This window comes from Cygnus atratus, chromosome 13 (genome assembly GCF_013377495.2).
Source record: "Cygnus atratus isolate AKBS03 ecotype Queensland, Australia chromosome 13, CAtr_DNAZoo_HiC_assembly, whole genome shotgun sequence".
NCBI lineage: Eukaryota > Metazoa > Chordata > Aves > Anseriformes > Anatidae > Cygnus > Cygnus atratus.
The window spans coordinates 13,519,501-13,540,875 of record NC_066374.1 but is presented as its reverse complement, the minus strand read 5'-3'; the positions used below and the strand labels follow the sequence as shown (position 1 = coordinate 13,540,875).

Genomic DNA, 21,375 nt, shown 5'->3' with positions numbered 1-21,375 from the left:
TGCTACACTAGGAGCCTTTCCTGAGACAGGTTTCCAAAATCAGCAACACCCTTTTAATACTCAGTAAAAGCATTGTAATTTTCTAAATGTATCCTGAAGACTCAAGTCTGCAAGTCCATTTGAAAACAGTAATTCCAGTTTATTTCTAAACATACAGAAATACAACTATTAGCCAATTGAAACTTGTCAAGAAACAAACAAATTACCAGTTTTCACTGCACAGATTTTCAGAAACTCTGACAGGATTTCTATTTCCTCTATATTTTAACTGTAGTATTGAGTAATTTGTAGCCGTGAAACTAAAACTGCTCATGAGCTACCAGCAACGGTAAGACCTTCAGAGGGAAGTATTTGGAAAAAGATCAGTGCTAACACACACATCTTGGCTAAGTTGCAAAATGAGTAACTTTGTTAAGCATCTTCCATGATTTTAAATAGACAAAAAATATGTTACTTCCTGTCCTGGATTGTTTCATGATGATATTGTGAAATACTAATGGCCGCTGTGTTTGTTTCACTGTAGACGTGTGTTCGTTTCACTGCTGGGTAAAGTCTGGTAATGGGTAAAAAGGTTTTGCAATCCTGCTGGCTGGAAGGCTCAATATAAATCTTAATTATTCACCTGGCTTAAAAAATAATAATAATTAAAAAAAAAAACATTGCGGTGTTAATCTTACAGCTGGAAACGATCTTATGTGGTGAGTGTAGGGCTGCATTTTTTGCGTTATACAGTGCTTAAAAGCCCATGACAGAATAAGGCAGCAGTGAGGGCACCGGAGGGCTGAGGGACACTTCGGGGACGGCGTCAGGCCGCAGAAGTCATGAGGAGAAATGGATTGTTTTTAAGATAACAGCCTTCCCTACGAGGGAAAATCCGGGCCGGCTGCACCCCGTCCCCAGGCGTGCTCCCGAGGGGCCGGGCAGCCCCCGAAGGCCCAGCCCGGGGCCGTGCCGGTGCCCCGACCATGGCGGCGGGGCGGGGCGAGGCGCGGCGCCGTCTCGCGATGGCTGCGGCGGGAGACAGGCGGCCGCCATCCCGGCCCCATCCCGGCAGCCATAGCGACGACGCTACCGGCGGGGACGGGAGCAGCCGGGGGGGGCCGGACAAAGGGGGCGCCGCCAGGAGCCCGCACCCAGCGGCCCCGAGGGGTGAGTGCGGGCCGGGGGCGATGTGGGAGAGCGAGCACCCCCCCCCCCCCAGCCACCCTCTTCCTTCCCCTGCCCGGCCCCGTCAGGCCGAGCCTCCCCGCCGCGCCGCTCCCCTCAGCAGGGCCGCGAGGGGCGGCCGGGCCGGGCCGGGCCGGGCCGTCCCCGGGCCGGGGGCTGAGGCGGGGCCGGGGCTGGGCTGAAGGTGCCCCGGGGTGTCGCTGGGGCCGAGCAGGGCCGGCCGGGGGCCGGCTGCTTATCGCCGCCGTCAGGGCAGGGCAGGGCAGGGCGCCGGCTGCGGAGAGAGGCCGTTAGAGCGCAGCCGGAGCCCGCACCGCTGCTGCTCCTCGCCGGGTAACGAAGGGGGTGAAGCGAGCGGGGGCAGCCGGCCTCGTTTCTCTGCCTTCCGTAGGTGCGCCGCAGGAGTCCAAGCGGGCTGTCTTACTTCCCGTGCTGCCCTTAAGGAGTGTTTTCCTCAGCTAACCTGGCGTCCTGGCGTGTGAGCTGAGTGTTTGAACGTGGTCTGAGACAGGGAGAGCGACCGCATAGCGCTAATGGACACAGTACATGTTTAAGAAACGGTTTGGTACGTTAAACATAGCCTGAAAGGGATAAAATGCAGAGTAGAGCAGATGTGCCCTTGAAAGTCTTCCATAGGATTCTTCTGATAGGATGGATCGGAAACAGTGCACAGCTGTTAGTCCAGATTTCCCTGGTTTCGCATGCCTCTACGACCATACTGCAGTAACATTTATGTCATTGTCACCTTTTCAGCATCTGAAAAAAAATAAAGGGAAAAAATAATGCAGACCTAATGAGCTTTGCTGTTAGTATCAGCATGATTTATGCATGTTGTAGTCATCCGTTCTAATAGGTAACGCTCTGGGACTACTTCATTTTACAGCATCCTGAAGACAGTTACCAATTACATTTCTCATCGCCCTGTAAGGAGGTGGACAGTAGTGTACTTCATCCGAGGCCTTGCAGAGTCTCAGAGTGGTTCTGCCGGTTTGAATGTGACTATCCGCCTACTTAAATACTTTGCAGAATGTGTGCCTTCGTAGATGAGCAAATTGAGGTGAGGTTAACCAACTGCTCAAGGTCATAGAGTCAGTGACGGAGCTAGCAATAATGGAACCCAGCCGACCTGACTGCTGGGGCCGTGCTCGAATCATTGGATGACTCTCCCAAATAATTGCAGGTAGTTTAAACATTGGATTGCGTAAGTGTATTATGAGGCCTTCAAAAACTTTTGGAGAAACAAAATGTTAATAGATCTGCTTCAGATCATATGCTCTATTTGCGTGTAGCTTAAAGGTAAGATAATTGCTCTGCTTGGCATAGGGCGGAATTTTGAAGAAGACTTCATGGCTTATTTTGTAAATATGTGCTCAAAAGGCATACGTACCTCAGTCATGAATTTATTGAGTTTATGCAGTGTAGAAAGGCTTTTTGTGTGGATTCAGAGGGTAGATTATGAGATAGAACAAACATAGATTACACTGTAATTACACATTTTTAATAAGAGAATGTGGAGACTGACTGTAAAAAGGTTACCTTCTGAATAAAGTGTGTACCAGATGATATTCTGTCAAGTTATTTGACAGAAATAACTATCTATACACATATATATATGTATGTATACGTACGTATGTACTGGGAAGCCATGGTGATGACGCTGTTGGAAGTTAAAGTGGAAAAAAAAATTCCCCACTTCATTTATTTGTTCAGCAGATACTTGTTAAATAAAAACAAATCAGAGCTGGTGTTATTTCTGAACCTAAAGAGAAGTTACGTTTCACTTCATGGTGGTTTTTTTTTCTGTCAGGTTAAATTTATGAAGAAAGGGATTTCACAGGAAATGCTGGCAGATCTGTGCTATTGTGACACAAGCAGTATATATTTACTTCAGGGAGGAAAAGGGAGAAAAGATCCTTACTGAGCTGAAGAAAATATCAGTGGAAACGGTTTGTCTGGGCTTCAAAGAGTGTTGGAAAGCAATCTGGCATTATTCAGGTGTTACACTTCAGCCCCTGTCCAGTAATGAGCATTGCATTTGACAGATTACTGCAGCTGCGTGGAATTTCATTGGTGGTACTAGAAGTCCATGTGCACAGATGGTCACAGATTAAGACCACAGGTCTCAGTTTTGTAAAGAATTGTTTGTGCTTCCCTTTAAGTTCTGAAGTAATTATGGTGACCACTGACTGTACAAAAGAATCTGCTGCTTGCAGTGCACCCCGAGAACAGTGATGGACAAGTTTCTTTTAAATGAACTGGCTGGCGTGCCAAAGGCAGCCAGCTGTGTAGCTTTACTCTGGACATTTTTGAGGAGTGCTTCTTTGGGTTTGAACTACGTAAAGAAGTTCTGGTTACAGACATTCTCTGTAAAAAAAATCTTTACAGCTTCTTGTTGATGAGTGCTGTGTGAAAGATGTGCTATTGCTAATACTAAATCATCGAATCTCCGCAGTGTCTGTACAAGTTATAATGCAGTCTTTGGGAAGAATATTTTACTGACATTACTTGGCGAGGTACCCCAGCAAGGTGACTTCTAAGCCAAAATAATTCTCTCAAAAAGGATGTTTGTTGCTTGCTTAGAAACCTAGAAATTTATATCCTGAATGACACTGCTGTGTCAGCAAATGTATCTACCATAGACCTGGGTTTGCCAGGTTTTACTTCTGCCAGTTTGGAGTGGCGACTTCTTGTCCAGCCAAGCTAAATAAGAAAAGGAAGCAATAATGGGATATATTCTCTTAAGATTGGTGGCTTTCAGCCTACAAGTTTGTGGATTCCTGGGAGGTTTGTGCACTGTGTTATCAATGGATACGTGAGAAAAACAAGGCTGCTGGTAGGCTTACTGATCCACTGTTCCGCTAACATGATTTGTGGGGTTTTGGACACCTGAACTCTTGCTGTTGGCTGAACTGAAGAAACTAGAGTTGTGGTGTAATACCAGGAATCAGAATGAAACCTGTGCAATGTCTAAAAAAAAAAAAAAAAAAACAACAAACCCACTAAAGATCAAAATTGCATTAATGATTACAAATAACCATCTGTATTTGATTAAATCTAGTCATGTTAGAATATCTAGTAGTCGTTTGATATTGGTTGTGCAGTAGTTTAAAACACTTGTTAGGGAAAAAAAAAAGTTAATTTCAGAAGATGGCCTATATTTCTGTTATATAGCATTTATGCAGCATGAGAACCAGTGGTTCTTCCATGTGCTTACTGTATATTGCATGGAGCTAATTCCATTAAAATTTTTTTTTTCTTCTGCCTGTGAGAAAGAAGAAATGATTTTGTGTGCCTATGATTTGGCAGCTTTTTTCACGTTACATCTTCATATAGTCGTCATATATTTGAATGGAACAGTGAATCTCACTTTGCAACAGTACGTAAAATTGTTCAATAAATAATACTTACAATTGCTGCACGAAGTGATTTTAGAGTTCGTTAATTCTTCTGAAACAAAACAGATTTACCAAAATTCCAAAAGCACTGTAGAACTCAAATGGCTACTTACAGATCTATTTCTTTTTCTAGACCCTTCTTAATACGGTAGCAGAACATCAACTTGGAACACTATCATTGGGGATTTGTTTTCAGAATATTATTAGTAGCGTTTCAGTGAAGTGGAAATAAACCTCTGCTCTGAAAAGAAGCTGGATCTGGGGGAAGGACTTTCCAGTAAGAACCATAAATTTAAGTTCTCCAAGGATGAGTTGTTATTTTAAAAAATAAAGAAATTGAGAAGCTTAGTTTGTGAATAAGAATCACAACCTGTAAGTCTGAAGATACGACAGGGACTACTAAAATAGTCTAGGTAATGTTCTAGTAAACAACTAAATTTGTGTCATGTTTCAAGTATGAAGCATGTATCTGGTGTTTGGCAGCATGAACAGCATGATATTTACAATGTGACAAATAAGCATTTATTTTTTGTTTGTTCTTAATGCTAAGGCGATTCGCTGCTAGAAATCTCAAAAACTAAATGTGCTATGTTGCAACGAGATCAGATTATTAGTCTGGAGAACAGTTTAAATGGATGTTTTATAAAGCTTCATTGGAAGTGGAAATTATAGTTAATAAGTCAGTGGGAACTTTGTTCTTCTGATGTTTTCTACAGTAGAATAAAGTTAAGCCTCAAATGACACCTTTAGTTAGGTAACTAATCTATAGGAGGTACAGTAAAATGTGACATTCTTGCGGAAAATATATATGTAGCTATTTCACTTGGTTTTGTCTGTAGTTTGTAAAGTCAGTGACATGCACGCTGAGGAATCTGGCCTTAATTTTATTTTATGAATTGCATTTGGGATTGTTGCTTGATCAGGTCATAGGTTCTGGTTTTAGTTCTGGAATGCCACTCAAAATAAAACAAAACTGTGGGGATGGTAGAAGCGGAATTATGGTGGTTATGCTTTGTTTAGAGACAGTGGTGGTAGAAAACATTTCTTGTTTTTTAACCCAGTAGTAAATCCGAAGTCTGTTTGGTGTTAATCATCCCAGTTATTTTTCAGTTCATTGCCAGTAACTACCATGCAAGCATAACAAGACCTGAGCTTAAACAAAGCATGAAGATGTTCCCCATTCCTTTGTTCTGAATCTGTAGGGTTTGACATACCTCAGTGCCTATGCGAGCAGATACCTAAGTTGCTATGCCTCATCCAGGAACGTTCTGAGTAGGTCACCACTGCAGTGAGATTCTTGCCCAAATGGTGACTGCTGCTGCCTTACACCTCTGTGTTTCCTCATTTCTGCTCTTTTCTCAACTGTTAGTTAGCCAAGGCAAGAACGGCATTTATTTTTTTGTTGTTTGGTTTGTGTTGCAAATGTTTGACCATTATAAGCAACCCTAGTCATAGACTGGGACCCCAGAATCTGTTATACACTGAAGAAGTGCTTATCCGTTTATTTTATAGCAGTTTGTTAAATAGATATACATCTGATTCTTTTTTTTTTTTTTTTAATATTTCCATGTTTTTAAAGAATTTAAGTACAGGTAGATACATAACCAGGCATCAAGTTTTTTATTTTTACACATTTGTTGTCTGTCTCAGTTTAGTATAGATTCATGGAAATAATCTTGTTTTCTTTTCCCTTTTTTTCCCTTTTTTCCTTCAGAATTGCCAAAATGCTTTGGAATTCTTAAACGATTCAAAAACTGAAGTCCCCGAAGATACAAAAATCATAAGAACACAAGAAGCAGCAAGGAGGATTCAGTGCCAATGCAGCAACAAAGAAGACAACCAGAGTTAGTGGAAGGAAATCTTCCTGTTTTTGTTTTTCCTACAGAACTTATATTTTATGCAGATGACCAGTCAACACACAAGCAGGTGTTGACTCTATATAACCCCTATGAGTTTGCCTTAAAATTCAAAGGTGGGTTTCTTAGGTTAAGTTCTACTTAAGGATTAGTTGGTGATCTTGAAAAGTCCAGTTTTAATTCATGTAACATTATATTTGTGGCAAAACCAAACTTGTGTCTTTACATATATCTGTTGATGAAATTAATGAGGTAATAATTCATGACTTGTTACCACTACTGTTCTTTTCTTTGCAGTTCTTTGTACAAGTCCAAATAAATATGTGGTGGCTGATGCTGCTGGTACAGTGAAGCCTCAGTGCTGTGTTGATATGTAAGTAAAAGTGTTTTTGGTTTTTCCTAATAGTAGGATATTTGATTACCTTAATTTCTTTTATTATTTTAAGAGGTAGTAAGTGACAGCATGCCTAGTATAAATTAAATTCTATAAATACTATGTTTTCCTAATCTCTTGTATTCTTTTGGCCACCCCATCTTTGCTATCCTGTTACCGTAGGACAGAAGTAACAATTTGCAGATACTCCCTTCTTTAATTTTCTCTTTAAGCATAAATAAAATGCTAGTAAATGCATCCTGTAGTATACTGTTTAAACCATCAGTGAGAGTAATACGAGCCTCCTGTGAGTACTTTTGTGTTACTTCTAACAAGAAGACCAAGACCCCCAGGGTTGGGATTTCTTTGTGAGAAATATTTGTTTGCAGATTTGCAAAATGAAAATGTATGAAGTTCTACTGAACACACTTTCCTGGGACATATTTAATAAAGGTACTTTCACCTACCTTTCACCCTGACCACCTCTCTTGTTCTTTCTTCCTCTGTTCTCCTCTTCCCTCCCCTTTACTTGCTTCTCCATTCAGGTCCCAACCCAGTAACAGAGGGAAGATGAACCCTGGCTAAGTTACCACAATATTGTGTAGGGCCTGTAGGCTGCTATAATTCAAAGTGGAGGAAGCAGTAGTTATATAAGCTAGAATAGCCCAACTTCTTTCATCATCTGTTTGCCATGTTATTTCTGTGCTGATGTACAGGTACAGCTGAAGAAAGGATGACATGCCTGAAAGAGTAGACTGAGCTTTCTGACTAGAAATTTGTCAACTGTAAAACACCAGGAACCTCTGGTCAATTAATGTCCATAAACAAAAACCCCGCTATTGAATGATTTGTCTTTTGTCAAATAAATAATAATGTGCTTGGGGAATGGCTCTTTCCTGTAGGCTGGTTTCCTTAGGTGTGTTTTGGAAAATTCCAAGGACTCACCAAATAGAAAGGGTATTTAAAATATGGAACTAAAAAGTTTAAATGGGCAGGGGCAAGAATCCTAAAAATGGAACAAAGTTAATATACCAACGTGTCTGTCTGTAAACTACTCTAGTCTTTAGTAGACACACAATCTTGATGACATTTGATCATCTTAAATGTCTTCTATTAAATAAAGAAAAATAAGGTGTATCCATGTTTCCAAGGGAGTTTTTGTGTGGCAGGAAACCCATCTCATTCCGTTGGTTGTTGTCTAAGGGCAGTGTTTACTTCCAAGATATGAGCAGTACTATGTAAGTATGGCCATTTGCCAGATAAACAGATATTCTACAGAGCTTCCAATTATGCAATGGTCTCTAAAAAGAAACAGGAGAATGTATCTGTTTATAAGGGTCTGCAGAAAACATCTCTTTGCTTGGCAGCAGATGCATGTTCTCATAGCACAGTGTTACATAAAGATTCTGTTTAGGTTAATTGGTACTATGATACTAAGAGGAGAGAAAAAATTAAGAAGGAAGTCTCAAAGAAATGGAGCTGAATCTGCTGTTGTGATATGCTCAGAGTTGGATGAATTAGGATTATCAGGGGAAAAAGCCTTTTTGTTTCAGTGAAGGCAGTTGCCCAGCCAACACTCAGCTTCCTGAAAGCCTGTCATAAGCACACTTTTAGCTTCTGAAGTGATGTAATACCGCAAACATTCCCGTACCTTTCTAGCTTAGGATGACGTAGTTTCTGTTTCCTTGTTAAATAGACTGTTCAAACCAGATATCAAGCATTAGCACTTTCTCTGTGATCGTAGATCGCTTCAGGTGATACAACTCCTTTAACTTAAGTCTGAAACAAGAATCTATTTTTTGCAGCATTTTAATCGCGTATGTTATCACAGAGATTTTTTTGAAACAATTTTAAGAGCACTATCCTATATTACTAAGGAGAAAATCACTTTTTCCCCTCAGGAGATGGCAACCTTCTTGAAGTCACATCACTTACAAATAGGTATTTTTTCCAGGTTAGCTATTATTATCTTAGAAATTTAGAATAGCCTTTCACCAAAAAAAAAAAAAAAAAAAAAAAAGGTCCTCCACTTTGGAAAAACACTTAAAATCTGTATTAACCCTTAAGAGCTGATACGACTTAAAAACTTGCATGTTCTAGTTTTTTAGTGCTAAATATGGATTTTCATAATGAATCATAAATGCAGAGAGGAGGCAGGTGAGCAGAACAGTGTGCAGAGTTCTGTGTTGACTTTGATCAGTGTTATTTTAAAACTGCCTTTTATAGGCCCTGCATGATTTTTTTCCCATGAAATAATGTAAAACTAGAAGCAATTAACAACTACCAGCCTGCCTTACTATCGAAGCCATCTTGGTCAACCTGTTCAAAACAGGTTCAGAGTGGTTGCCGGACAGTATAAAAGTTGCTAAAGGAAAACACAGACTCCAGGTATGACTCAGTGTGTGCCTGCACTGCAGTCTATGTTGTGATTGCAGCTTGGGTAGGTAAACCTGGCCTAGCTCTTGCTAGCTAGTGAAGTATCTACGGCATTTCAGTGCTGCAAAATATTCGCAAGGTAGCTACTAGATTGATGAACAAGGCTCTAACAGCTCTACTGTCTGTCTCTGTATCCAAACATGCTTACTGAAACACAGGTGAGAAAAGTTTATGTAGATACATAGCTGTAATTCTGACTGCAGTTAGATGCTCTAAATCAGTGGCTTTCTGATTTTGAAAATCCCTTTACAGCTAGCTGACTCTCATCCACAGAGACAATGAGTGTAGCATCTGGGAAAGTATAATTTTAAAGCTTCAAGCCTGCTTTGCTCAAAAAGCTAGACTTTTGCCATCACCTTGTCTGTCCAAGGGTTCAGCAGTCCTACTTTTCTTTTCTTCGTTGTCTGCCCCAGCTCCCCTTATACCTTCTAGAAATCACTTGCCAGCATCAAACAGTTCTGCTAAAAGAGGAAGCATCTTTCAAATAATGAATGTTTCATGAAGATTGGCAGATAGGTGCCAGATTGAGGCAAAGGTGTGTTCTTAGATAAAGAATTAACTACTCTTTTTGGCTAGCCAATTGCAGCATCTGTTTAGGAACCAGAATACCCTGTCATAGCGCAATGAATGTAGGGAGGGGAGAGAGAAGGCAAGACCAAATCTTCAAGAACATTGTGTGCTGGAGGATGGAATGGGGATCTGAACTGGGGGGCGGGGGAGAAAGGGGAAATGTTGGGATTGTAGGACGTAATTCCACAGGAGACATAGACTAGACAAACTAGTTCCTCTGTTTGAAAACGTTGTTTTCCTCTGCAGTGTGATTCGTCACAGAGATGTTCGGGCTGCTCACTACGGTGTGATAGATAAATTTCGTCTGCAAGTGTCTGAGCAGAGCCAGAGGAAAGCACTAGGGAGGAAGGAGATTATTGCTACTCTACTTCCATCTGCAAAGGAACCACCACAACAAAAGGAAGAGGAGGAAAAGCGAATAAAAGAACACCTGGCTGAAAGTGTCTTTTTTGAGCAGACTTTGTGTCAACCAGGTAGTTGAAATCTTTTACCCCTCCTGTCCTCTGAGTCAATTTGGAATAGCTCAAGTGACTAGAAAGACTAGATGAAAATAAACTTCAAAAAAAAAAATCAGTCTTACAAATAAATAAAGAATTAATCACTGAGGGACGATAGCACTCAAGAACCAAACTATGGCAGTACTGCTTGTGCTGTCTTGATTAATCATGACTTTTTTCTGCCCCGAGTTTCGTTATTGTACCTTGGAGAGTACCCTCTATATTTTTCTGGTGCAGCAGTTCTGTTACTGCCAGTGGGAATTTATCTGCAAAAGGATCAGTTACTTTTTTCCTTGGTCTCTTTCAGAACACTTGCCCCTTCTGATTTTGTTCCAAACCCTTAATCCTCCATTTCCTGATGAGCAGGAAATACTGCCAAAACATCTTCTAAAGTGCTCCTTGTTTTGTGCTGTCTCCTTTGTCTGAAAAGTACAAAAAATCAAAATTGCTAGCTGGGAATGCCTCATTTTGTATATGAGGAAGTAAATCAACAGTCTTGGGCAAAGCCTGGACCAAAACGCTAAATCGAAGTAGTAGGGAGAAGAGAGAGAAAAATTTTTACTGGAAATGAATCTGATTGGATTCTTGACTTGACAGTCTACTGATTTATGGTGTAATCTTGTTGCTGCTTTCTTTTTCATGACAAGAACAAAAATAATTTCCAGAAAATGGATTAACTTGCTTGAGAATGTTCCTCCTGTTATAAAACAGTTTCAGCATTTATACATAGTTTGTTGGCTGGTGAAATACCTTACACTAAAAAAATCCTCAAGATGGATAGTAGGAGGATACGTGGTTAAACTAAACCTACAAGTTCTCAGGGCTCACAGAACAAAATGTTACTATGACAGTTGTTCCAGTACAGAGGGTTTTAACCATCCTGAACAATCTGATACTGGTCTTAATCCAAATGCTATTTCACTGCTTTAAAACATTGTTAGCTAAATTATATTGCTTGCTTACAGAAAAATAATAAACAGAGCAAGTAGAGTCTTTGCATATAACCTGCAACCTAGAAATAATAGATCAGTAGAATTAAAATGGGACACATACTGCTAGTCACTGTGAGGATAGAAAACTTTGATAAAACACTTGCTAATTTCTAATGGGTCTGAACAATTTGGTTAGAAATATTCAACTAACACATTAACAGCTCTTTAAAAAAACAACGATACAGTGTGTCTTTGAGTAGCTTCCAGCTATTAATCTGCCGCACAGTAAAGAGCGCGAAGGACAATTTAGTCTATAGTTTGCATTTCCTTGTTCAAGTGATATTAGACTGCCATGGCAGTTCACTCTCTGTTTCTACAGCAACTTTGAAATGCTGCTCATCTGTGGCACATAAGCTTGTTCTGGCAGGTGCAGCCCTTGAATCCTCCTCTAAAAGAAATAAGAGAAACTCCTCTGGCCGAACAGTTTGTGATCTTGCTGGAGCCAAGTTTTGTTCTGGAGGTGTAAGCAGAGTTATCTGCCTGTGCACCTCCTCTAGGTGTTCTTTCCCAATTGACTATTAATCGCTGAGGGAACGTATCAGTGTCAGGAGTCAGGATGCATGGTGAAACCTCCAGCATTGCTGAAACATCTAACTGTCATGAGTGTGTGTGTATATATAGCTACTGAGCCTGGCAGGCTCTGTTCCTCCAGAAGGGAGGGGTTTGGAAAGTCATGTGAAAACAAGTTCCAGCATCAGCTTTGGAACGCGGAGCAGCCTTCTTCACTGCAAAATGCAGAAGGCATAGGAAAGTGGGTTTAAGAGTTGTTTTCCATCCCCTCCAAACTCCAGAGGGAAAAAGAAAATTTTGAGATAGTGCAGCTCTGATGTACTGCAAACACTTCTGCAGAATATTTAACACTTACACTGGGTGTAACCCAGCGGTACTATTTTGTGTTTCAGAAAACAGAACTGCCTCGTCGGGACCTAGTTTACTAACAGTCTTCCTGGGAATAGTGTGTATTGCAGCACTAATGCTACCTACATTGGGGGAAATGGAATCCCTGGTGCCTCTCTACCTCCATTTAAGTGTGAATCAAAAGTTAGTTGCTGCTTATGTTTTAGGTGAGTATTTTGGATTTTGTTAAGTATTTTATTGCAACTTCTGTGATTCGAGAAACTTCTCCTGTGTTTGTCAGTGGCTTCAGGAAACTTAATGGAGACAAAGCACCGCATCCGTTTTCTGTTGCATCCCCACTTATATTTTAAGTTACAGCCATAGTGATATCAGGGGAAAGTGGTAATTGTAACTATTTTAGACCAGATTTTACTCAATATTATACAGGCCCCTACATGCTGAGTTTACCTTCATTTGGTGACTGGCCAAATTACTAATACCTATAATCATCTGCCAACAAAATTGAATGGAATGTGCTGTTGTTTCTTTCTCTGGTATTGAAATAGTTACTCTACTGCAGAACCTAGAACTCTTCTGATTTTATTTCTCTCTCCAACTCAGATGAGCTGTTCTGAAAGGCTCCATTCACTACCCTCTTGATAAGCAGTTAAAATGTTTAGAAATAAATTGTTGTAAACACTTGCTAGGAGATCACTGCCATCCACAGCTCTTCCAGATCGCTAACTTCCTCCTAAATTAGCAAGCATAGATAAGTTGCACATTTAATTTGACTTTTTCTATAACTATTTCAGATTTGAAGAGCAGTCACACTAAGCTCAGTTCTCCTGTCCCACTACGTGGCAGAAATGAGGATTTAAAGGAAAGGAGCTAGGCAGCTTCAAACTGGTAGCTAGAGGTGAGGTAGTGATGAGAAATGATGCAAATTCGTGGTGGTTAATGCGCACACTCAGTTTAATGACTGACTTCTGAGAGTCAGTCTACTGAAAAGGTTTTAAAACTCACCCGTTGCTAACCAGAAGCCTACATCGCTATCTGAGCTGATGGTAATGTATTTTCAGATTAGGATCTTGCAGTAATCCTTGCTTTATTTTTACCTCTAGCTTTGAAAAAACATTCCAATTTCTGCTGTTGCTAACTATAGCATTAAACCATTTGCAACAACTTACCTGCTTATAGATGCATTATGAAGTCCCTGTGCATCTTGATCCTTCGGTAGCAGTGCTCTTAATACTCAGGAAGCGTTGTGTATAGCACACTTGCTCATCTAGAACACAAGTCGATTGCCCTTAAGAAGATGAAACTACTTTCTTCCACAATGAAGTACAATTGGATTGTTTAGCATTTAATTGAAAAAGGAGGTTTATGCCGTGACAACTGGGCCATGTGACATTTGAGAATTTGCTTTACAGAAATGAGTTAAACCCTTTCTTTCCTGAAAATGCATACACACATGGTACGGGCTGTCCTGTAGCACCTTCCAGAAGCCTGTTACTTCGGCAGTGATTCAGATAATCCAAATTAGGGCCTGCAGCAGTACTGGTGGTAGTGATTGCCGAAGGTAGTGCAGACCTTAACAAACAGCTGAACTATAGTTCCTCTTTAATGGATAAAATGCTTATCTAATGGAAGGCAGTGTTACAGCTCTGTTCTATCATACTTTTATCTTTAATGTCTTTATAAAGTTAAATCAGTATGTAGTGGCAGGATAACAAAATACTCTCAGCAATTGCTTTGTCTGTAGTCAGATCTCTAGACTTTAGCTAAGATCTCTGCTGTGAAGAGCTATTATACTAACATCTTCCAAGCCTGAAAGAAAATAAGATGGCCTAGGAACTGATGAATTACTATTTTGATGTTACATGAGGGTGGGATTCCAGGAGCCCTAATGTTTTTCCATATGCCTCTTTACCTTGTACTATATAAACTTATGGATAAGAACTTGCAGACTTGTACTTTTTTCCCCTGTATCAGCATGTAATTAAAGTGAACTCTTCAGTGTGGCGTGAGTAGTTTATTAACCCTGTATTTTTTTGCTCTCATCCCTGGAGCTTCTGCTGCTGCTTTTTATTTTTTTAGCTCCGTCAGAGCAATTCCTCTTTTCCTTCTCCTTTTAAAGGTCACAACAAAGTCTGCAGAAAGCTCCCTATGCAGACTGATCAAAGACTAGTTTTAGGCAACGATGTTACTGTCCACAGAGCAGAATAAAAAATGGCTTGGAGCTTTCAGCTAATCTGTCTTACTGATGATTCGGCATTTAAATTACACTACCCCTAGCTAGCCCACATCAAAACTGGGGGTTTGTGTGCTAGTGTTATACTTAGCCAAGTCAAAATCTCAGTATTAAGATTTCCAGCTGTGAGTTTGATAATTGTTTGGAGTGGTTATACCTTCTTTGAAGTTTAGTTATTAGATAACGCTTGAGTGTAAGTTTATACACTAATTTTTATCTACATCAAAATTTGGAGCAACACTTCTGGTATTTAAGCGATGGATGTATATAAATTCATTCTGCTTGCACATATGCATTTTTACCCTTTTTTTTTCTTGGCCAGTGACAGGATAACTGTCTTATCTCTATTTTGAATGTTTTATTCAGTGAAATTAAAATGTCTAGTTCTTAATTCTTGTCTTTCAGGTCTCATCACCATGGTTATTTTGAGAACATGAGCAATGACTTAATAGGATGTCAAACACCTTACTGTATATTCACATCATGAATGTGGACTGCCTTTTATTCCCATTTGGCTCATCAAGATGCTAGCAAAACCGTTCAGTGATTTAAGATACCTTCAGAAGTGTAATATATTTTAACTATGTATAATAAATGAAAGACTCAAAGCACTTTTAGGTGCTTCTGTAACAGACAGCTATGAAATGTTCAGTGATACCTGTGAAAATAATTTGAAAAACTTTTATATTTACACCTACTGTAAAAAATCCTTATTAAAGCAACATTTGTTATTTTTAGTCTATGTTCACATTAGTGTGTGATCACTATAAAAGCAAACTGTCTTATGTAAAACATTTATTTGGTTTGTGGTTGTACATGCTGAGGCTGGTGCCTAACACTTCTGTATACATACCAGAAGAAGGGTGAGAGTCATGGCTAATCATTGAAGAAAATGAAAAGATTCATCAGTGAAACTATGAAATAAACCATTAAATTTAGGTGAAGAAGTAATTCTCAAATTCCTTACTTCATCATTACAAATATATCACTGAGTGCTCATTTTCATACCTGGGGAAATAATTTCTTCAACAACTGTCTTGTATCACAATTGTAGACAATAAAAACAAGTTCTGTAATCAGATCCTTTCATTTCTTAGGGATGCGTGCGACATGTGCACTAAGTGGCAGTAACAGAAGTTAAACGGACCCTGCACACTACTACAAAACTCAGCATTCTTTTCTGCTTTAGAGACCAAACTAAGTATAGCAGCGAAGGCATTTGTCCACACTTTTCCACCACCATCCCTTACAGCTAAGGCAGTAGATGGCTTTTGTAGCAGGAACTCCTGCTCAAAGTTAAGTTTTATATTCTAAGCGAACAGTTCGGGTTCATGTAACAAGTATTTCCCTTCATTTAACATTTCATTGTAGAGCTGTTTAGTTTTAAAATCTTATTTCTACAAATCTGACTCCTACTGAGGACCCATTATTGCTGTATTTGGCTCATACACACAAATCTTCATAAGTCTATAAAAAAAAACGTTTTTGAAATTAAGCCTTCCCACTGTCTGGGTGTTGTGTGTCACTTCTCTGTTTATGCATGGAAGCACAAAGAAACCATGCACATGACTGCTTAGTTTAAACTTTATTATTATTATTATTTATCACTATTTTTTTCTTACATATAATGCACTAAGTCTTTAAAGGGCAATAAAAATGTTACTTTAACTTGATTCCCAGAAGAACTGGGGTTGTGTCATCTATCGGCATCAGATGATAAAGAGACAGTCAAACATTAACATTTCAGAAAAAAAAAGTGTTATTAACTGGTTTGAGAACTCGGTGTTCCAGGGTCCATGCTACAGACAATGCTCTCTTCCAGTTACAAACACAGATCTTGTTTGGGTCAAAGTGTTTTCCTGCCACTATAGAGCTGCCTTCTTGTAGTTTTGCTTTTGTTCTTAAGTATCTACACTGTTAATTCTGAGTTTCATGAGGTGGTTTAGCCGCCTCTTCCTGAACAGATTTTAGGGAGATAAAACTGACTTACTAGCCTGGCTGTAATGTATTAATACATGTACGTTTGTCTGTGGGCAACAGGAGCAGGACTCAATTCAGCCAGAGTCCTAAATGCCTTTTTCCCATGTCCCTGAAGTGCCAGTCGCAGGCCAGCGCTTGTCAAGCACGTGCAGAAGTACAGAAGAGAGAAACCCCCCCACCCAGAATCCCAGAGTCGTCATAACCGCGTCTCGACACCAGCAGCATTCTCACTCCTGGACAGTGCACACACGGGACTTCAAAAGTGAGACCACAGGACAACGGAGACCTGTATTGCCAGTGTGCTTTTTCAAGGAAGTTAAAGAGAAGCGATTGGTTTCAAAAAAAAAAAAACCACCTTGACCAAAGAAATCAGTAACAAAGAGTTATCAGCAACTAAAAAAAACTAAAACAGTGGAACATTTCTTTTTCAAGGTCAAGCAAGGAGCAACACACAGATAAAAATTAAATGCACGGTGTAACTTAGCAGCTGTAGCTAAAACTGGTGCTTGGGCAGCGTGAGCGTGAAAAAGTGTGAATTTGTCTTTTCTGTTTCAGAGAGATTACAGAGCACTGCCGAATCACAAATTTATTCCAGCACTGGAAAAACAAGACCTGAGAACAGCTTCAGTTCACAATGGTGGAGGAATGGAGCAACTCATGTAACAGCGTAGTCACAGGGAGACACTAGGAAGTTTTTACTATGTGGCTATACAAGGATAAACAAGGTTTGTAACGTTTTCTGATGCCTATACATACATATATATGCACACGTACCTCTGGTACCTTGAGGCTTATTTAATAAGGTTGTTGAAAACACAGAATGCCTTTGGAAATAAGACCTGAGACAGTGAATATGCTTCCTCTTAGGACACCGGGAAAAATAGTTAAGTGTTCGCGTCATTTCCCATTCCTGACTCTTAAAGACAAACAAAACAGTCATTTCCTTGAAAAAGTATTTTGAGCAGACAGGAGTGCCTTAAGATCATCCAGCAGAAACAATCATCTTGTTTACCCAGGACTTGCTATGGCACTGATACCCCAAACAAGCAATGCTGGCATGCAGGAAATGAGAGTGCTGTTAAGATCGTTTTCAGCAGTGTCACTCCCAGTAGCTACAGGCTTGGTACATGATCTTCTCTAGGTGTTTGCACTCGTCTGGATCAGAAAATGCTTAGATTTCCCTTTTTGCTCTGAGGAAGTCAATCACAGAACGCTTAAAACTACAGTTGACCCAGTATAACTGATTCAGAGTTCCAGGGACAGACGGGGCTTTCAGACACCCAGTTCGTTCCACCAGGGAGCACAGCTGATGGGTGCCCCCTGAGACTGGAGAATGGGTCAAGCAACCTTCTGTGGGAAGCACCTGAGAACAGACAGTGGCCGTATTTCTCAAAACATGCCTGAGGAACATAACCAAACATGGTATCGGGTGGTAACAGTTCCTGCTCTTATTTTAACAGCTTAACGGTGGTATTTGTGGCAGCTCACAGAGAAGTCCATGCATACAAGTGTGCTTTCAACAGCAAAGCAAATAAATTCTTTCTGGAATCAGCTAGTTAAGAATTTCCAGTCAGCTGTATATTATTTCATTTTATGTTCATATGTAGCAAGTATCTGATAACCAACAAGCCTCAACTAGGGAGAGGCTGCCAAGTAGGTTTGGCGATAAGTCACCGTATGTCAGTGCTTGTTTTTCAATGTATACCGAACATGCCTGGCTTTCCTTATAAATGCCAAGTTCCATCACCTGTTTCCTTTGTCAGCTGTATGAATCTCACACTTAATCACCCAACACCTTCTCCTTCTGATGTGCACTGGCAATCCATCCCACTGGTAGGGACGCTACAGATGGGAACCTGTCAGGGCCGGTAGACCCAATCCTAGAATACTTTGTTTACGGGACAAAGTTATCAGGTGCCAAGTGACACATTTCATGTGTTCTGTGGTGATCTGGGGCAACCTCAAAATTCAGGGACCAAGCTGTGTAGGTCTTAAAAGCTTTAATCATCCTCTCTGCCAGGAGCAAGGTTGAGTCTCGGTCAGAGCAAGTCGTGCTTTTTCCTCCGAACTTCTGTGAGGTCTCTCCTGGCCAAAAATACCAGAAGTACTAAGGGAACGGGCCGTAATACAAATTAAGACAAACCACTGAAGGAAAATAAGGAATGTCATTGCCAGCAGCATATCACTTGCATAGTACTGCTCCACATCAGCTAGTGAGGATTCGGAAACCACTGTCACACAGTCTAGCAAGAGCCCTTTAAAGATACTGAACATATAACTGAAAGGAGCCTAGAGAATCTGTGTGTCCTCAAAAAACAAGTAATGGCGGTAGGAACACAGGCAGGGAGGCAGCACAGTGTAACAACTAAAGCCAAGTAAGGGGATACACTCGCTTTTTGGTCTATTTTTGTCTTCTATAGAACACAACTGCAGGAGCTCACTGCTGTAAGCTAACTAGCTGTTTACTTTATATGATAAACTGTAGCTAGTGTGTACCAGCTCTTGAAAATTTACAAAGCTCTATAACCACACTGACAATAAATTGGGGAATTACATGCAGACAAAGTAATGCATTCTGGTCTTTGAAGTAGCAGAAAGTAAATAAGCAAGAGTATTTTAAGCAAGAGCACAACCACGCTTACAGTAGCGCAATCAAAGTGACGGCCGAGCTCCCTACGAAGAAAAAGCTAATAAGGTGGCCCACCTGAGTAACAGGTTCCCTTTAATACCTGTGTGGTGGGATATAAATTCAAACACATGTAATTGCGGTCATCCTGATCCTAGCACATCACGAGACACTAAGAAGGAACTAAAATGACCGATAAATTGCATGTCAGAGACACGGAATAAAGAACCAGGAGCTTGTAGTGGAACTTAAATCCATGTTTCCACTTAAAATAACTACAAAAAGTTAAACAAGGTTATTCTCCTTTAGCTTATTTATTTCTCTCACGCTTCTACCATAGAACCCCAAAATGGAAAGCAATCTCCCCCTTCCAGCATGAGCGTGGGGTCTGGGTCACGGCTGTAGGGTATCTGTGTGCTTGGAGCCCGCTGTGACAGAGGAACAGCATCTCCCTGACCAAGCCCCTGCCTGCCTCTTGCCTGGGCCCGAGTTCATCACAGGGACGCTGAGACCAAACGAGGATGCTCATTTTCAAAATCCGCATACCAAGTGCAAAGAAAGGGGAAGACCGTACTGTTACAGGTTAAAAGAAAATCTGGAAACAGACACCACACAAGAAAATGTGAGGTGACAATTTTTTTTGCATGTAGTTGTTATAAAGGATTCCTGCAATCCAAGTGCTCCTCTGTGGATTGATAAGGTTGATAATTATGGTACTGTAGCTGTAAACATTCAGTTACATTTACAAATATTTTAGCTCTGTGCTTATGAGAAGAGGGATCAACTAAAACTCCATCTGCCAGTTGGTGATGGGAAAGGTTGCTTAAAACAGGGTACAAAGAGCTCACACGTTCTAATTATGCCTCCTGAGCCTATTTTAAGCAAACAAGTTACAACTGCAACATATGCAAGCACACAACAACATAAAGTGAACAACATTAAGTGACTACTGCTACGAAACGTACAAGCTGCTTCCCAGCTCAAAGCTAGCTGACGGAGCTCCAGTGGTTATTCCTATCTTCAGTTATTTCACTAGCAAATAACCTCACAAAAGCAGGACTGGACTCACAAATACAACGCTGACATGAGAATCCCAACCATCCTAAAACAAAATATCCTGGCCTCACAAGAACACGCAAGACTTTGCAGATCCATTTCGTTTGTACAGGTTAGCAATCATTTACAGACAAGTCTTCTGAAGAAAGGCAAAAAGGACAAATTTGGGATTAAGTTCTCATATTAATCTTCAGGAGCACCGAGGACAGCTGTAGAGTATTCGCATCAATTGGCTTGCTGACAACACAGAGAAGACCCTAGCAAATTAATCTGGCTGATGCACAGGCTCATTTTTCCTGGTGTTTGTATCACTCTTCCAACATGAAGTATCTGTCCCTCTGCTAAATGCAGTAAGTGCTCATTCCAAAAATACAGTTCCCCTGAGCACTGGCACGGTTATCAGTGTTCCCTCGGCAACTATGTCAGTCTGGAGAAGGTGGAAAGAAGACAAACGCCTATGAGTTAGCAAGGAAGACACATTGGCCCAAGACCCAATTTAAGTGCCAACAAATCCTACAGGGGCAGCTTTCAAACAGAGCTATCAAATGCCGATCACGAGCATGACTGCAGAAGGGTGTCTTTCGAGAGGGAGGAATGGCAGAATCCTGGAGAGAAACAGCTCGATGTCCTGAACGAACAGTGGAATAAAACCAGTTTATATATAATACTTACACATATACACTATATATAGGACCATCATAGAGACGAGAAAGATGCATTTCTCAGACGATGACAAAGACAAAAACACTTGTAATACACTCAGATCGGTTAAGAAACATCGTATGCAATACTACTGTAACCATGTCACAGTGCAAGCACAGCTCCAACATTCATTGTTCTCAAGTAAATGGAAAATTAGTAAAATGCACGTAATACTGACAGCACGAGCTGCTCTGTGTGTTAAGGGTCGATTATGTACTTTGTATAAGATCCTAATTCCCTGACCTCCGATATATACATTTTGCAGCATAGTTTAATTCCAAAATTCAATCTCGCATTTCAGTGGAAAATACTGTAGATGCCTCTTGACTCCAGGGCACAAAACCGCAGCTAGTTGATGACACAGATGGACAAGAAATTGAGATGCCTTATTCTACAAGTTTAAAGTGATTTCTCTTTTACAGAAGACAGAGAAAGAGCAACTTCAAATACTTAAATATTTCTTCTTGCTCCAACCACATACATTGCCCTACCAAGGCAAACCACAAAGACTATCTTTTAAAAATGTTCATTTTTATTCTTCAGTTTTCCTAGAGTTGTCACAGAAATTGAAGATAACATTGCACCACGAAAAAGAAAAGCGTGCTGCAGAATTTAGGGCCAACTTCACTGCAAACCA

At 40.4% G+C, this 21,375-nt stretch overlaps 1 protein-coding gene across 4 annotated transcripts; it reads left to right on the top strand.

Moving 5' to 3' along the window:
* The first annotated feature begins 998 nt into the window (after positions 1–998).
* MOSPD1 (motile sperm domain containing 1) lies at positions 999–15,453 on the top strand. 4 transcript variants are annotated; one of them, XM_035541476.2, is made up of 6 exons: positions 999–1,149; positions 6,277–6,534; positions 6,716–6,791; positions 10,044–10,270; positions 12,189–12,350; positions 14,780–15,453. In XM_035541476.2, the coding sequence occupies exons 2-6, from the start codon at positions 6,381–6,383 to the stop codon at positions 14,809–14,811; spliced, it is 651 nt and encodes a 216-aa protein (XP_035397369.1). In that variant the 5' UTR covers positions 999–1,149; positions 6,277–6,380; the 3' UTR covers positions 14,812–15,453. The 4 variants fall into 4 exon arrangements, with proteins under 4 accessions (XP_035397369.1, XP_035397367.1, XP_035397368.1 ...); XM_035541474.2 differs by having other exon boundaries at positions 10,044–10,273; XM_035541475.2 differs by lacking the exon at positions 999–1,149 and adding an exon at positions 4,696–4,839 and having other exon boundaries at positions 10,044–10,273.
* The last annotated feature ends 5,922 nt before the right edge of the window (positions 15,454–21,375 follow it).

Bases quoted from the DNA above. Each gene is read 5' to 3' on its own strand.
- MOSPD1 (XM_035541474.2), top strand. From the start codon at position 6,381: ATGCAGCAACAAAGAAGACAACCAGAGTTAGTGGAAGGAAATCTTCCT. The intron at 6,535-6,715 runs GTGGGTTTCTTA...TTTTCTTTGCAG, and splicing joins GTTTGCCTTAAAATTCAAAG to TTCTTTGTACAAGTCCAAAT. The intron at 10,274-12,188 runs GTTGAAATCTTT...TTTGTGTTTCAG, and splicing joins GACTTTGTGTCAACCAGGTA to AAAACAGAACTGCCTCGTCG.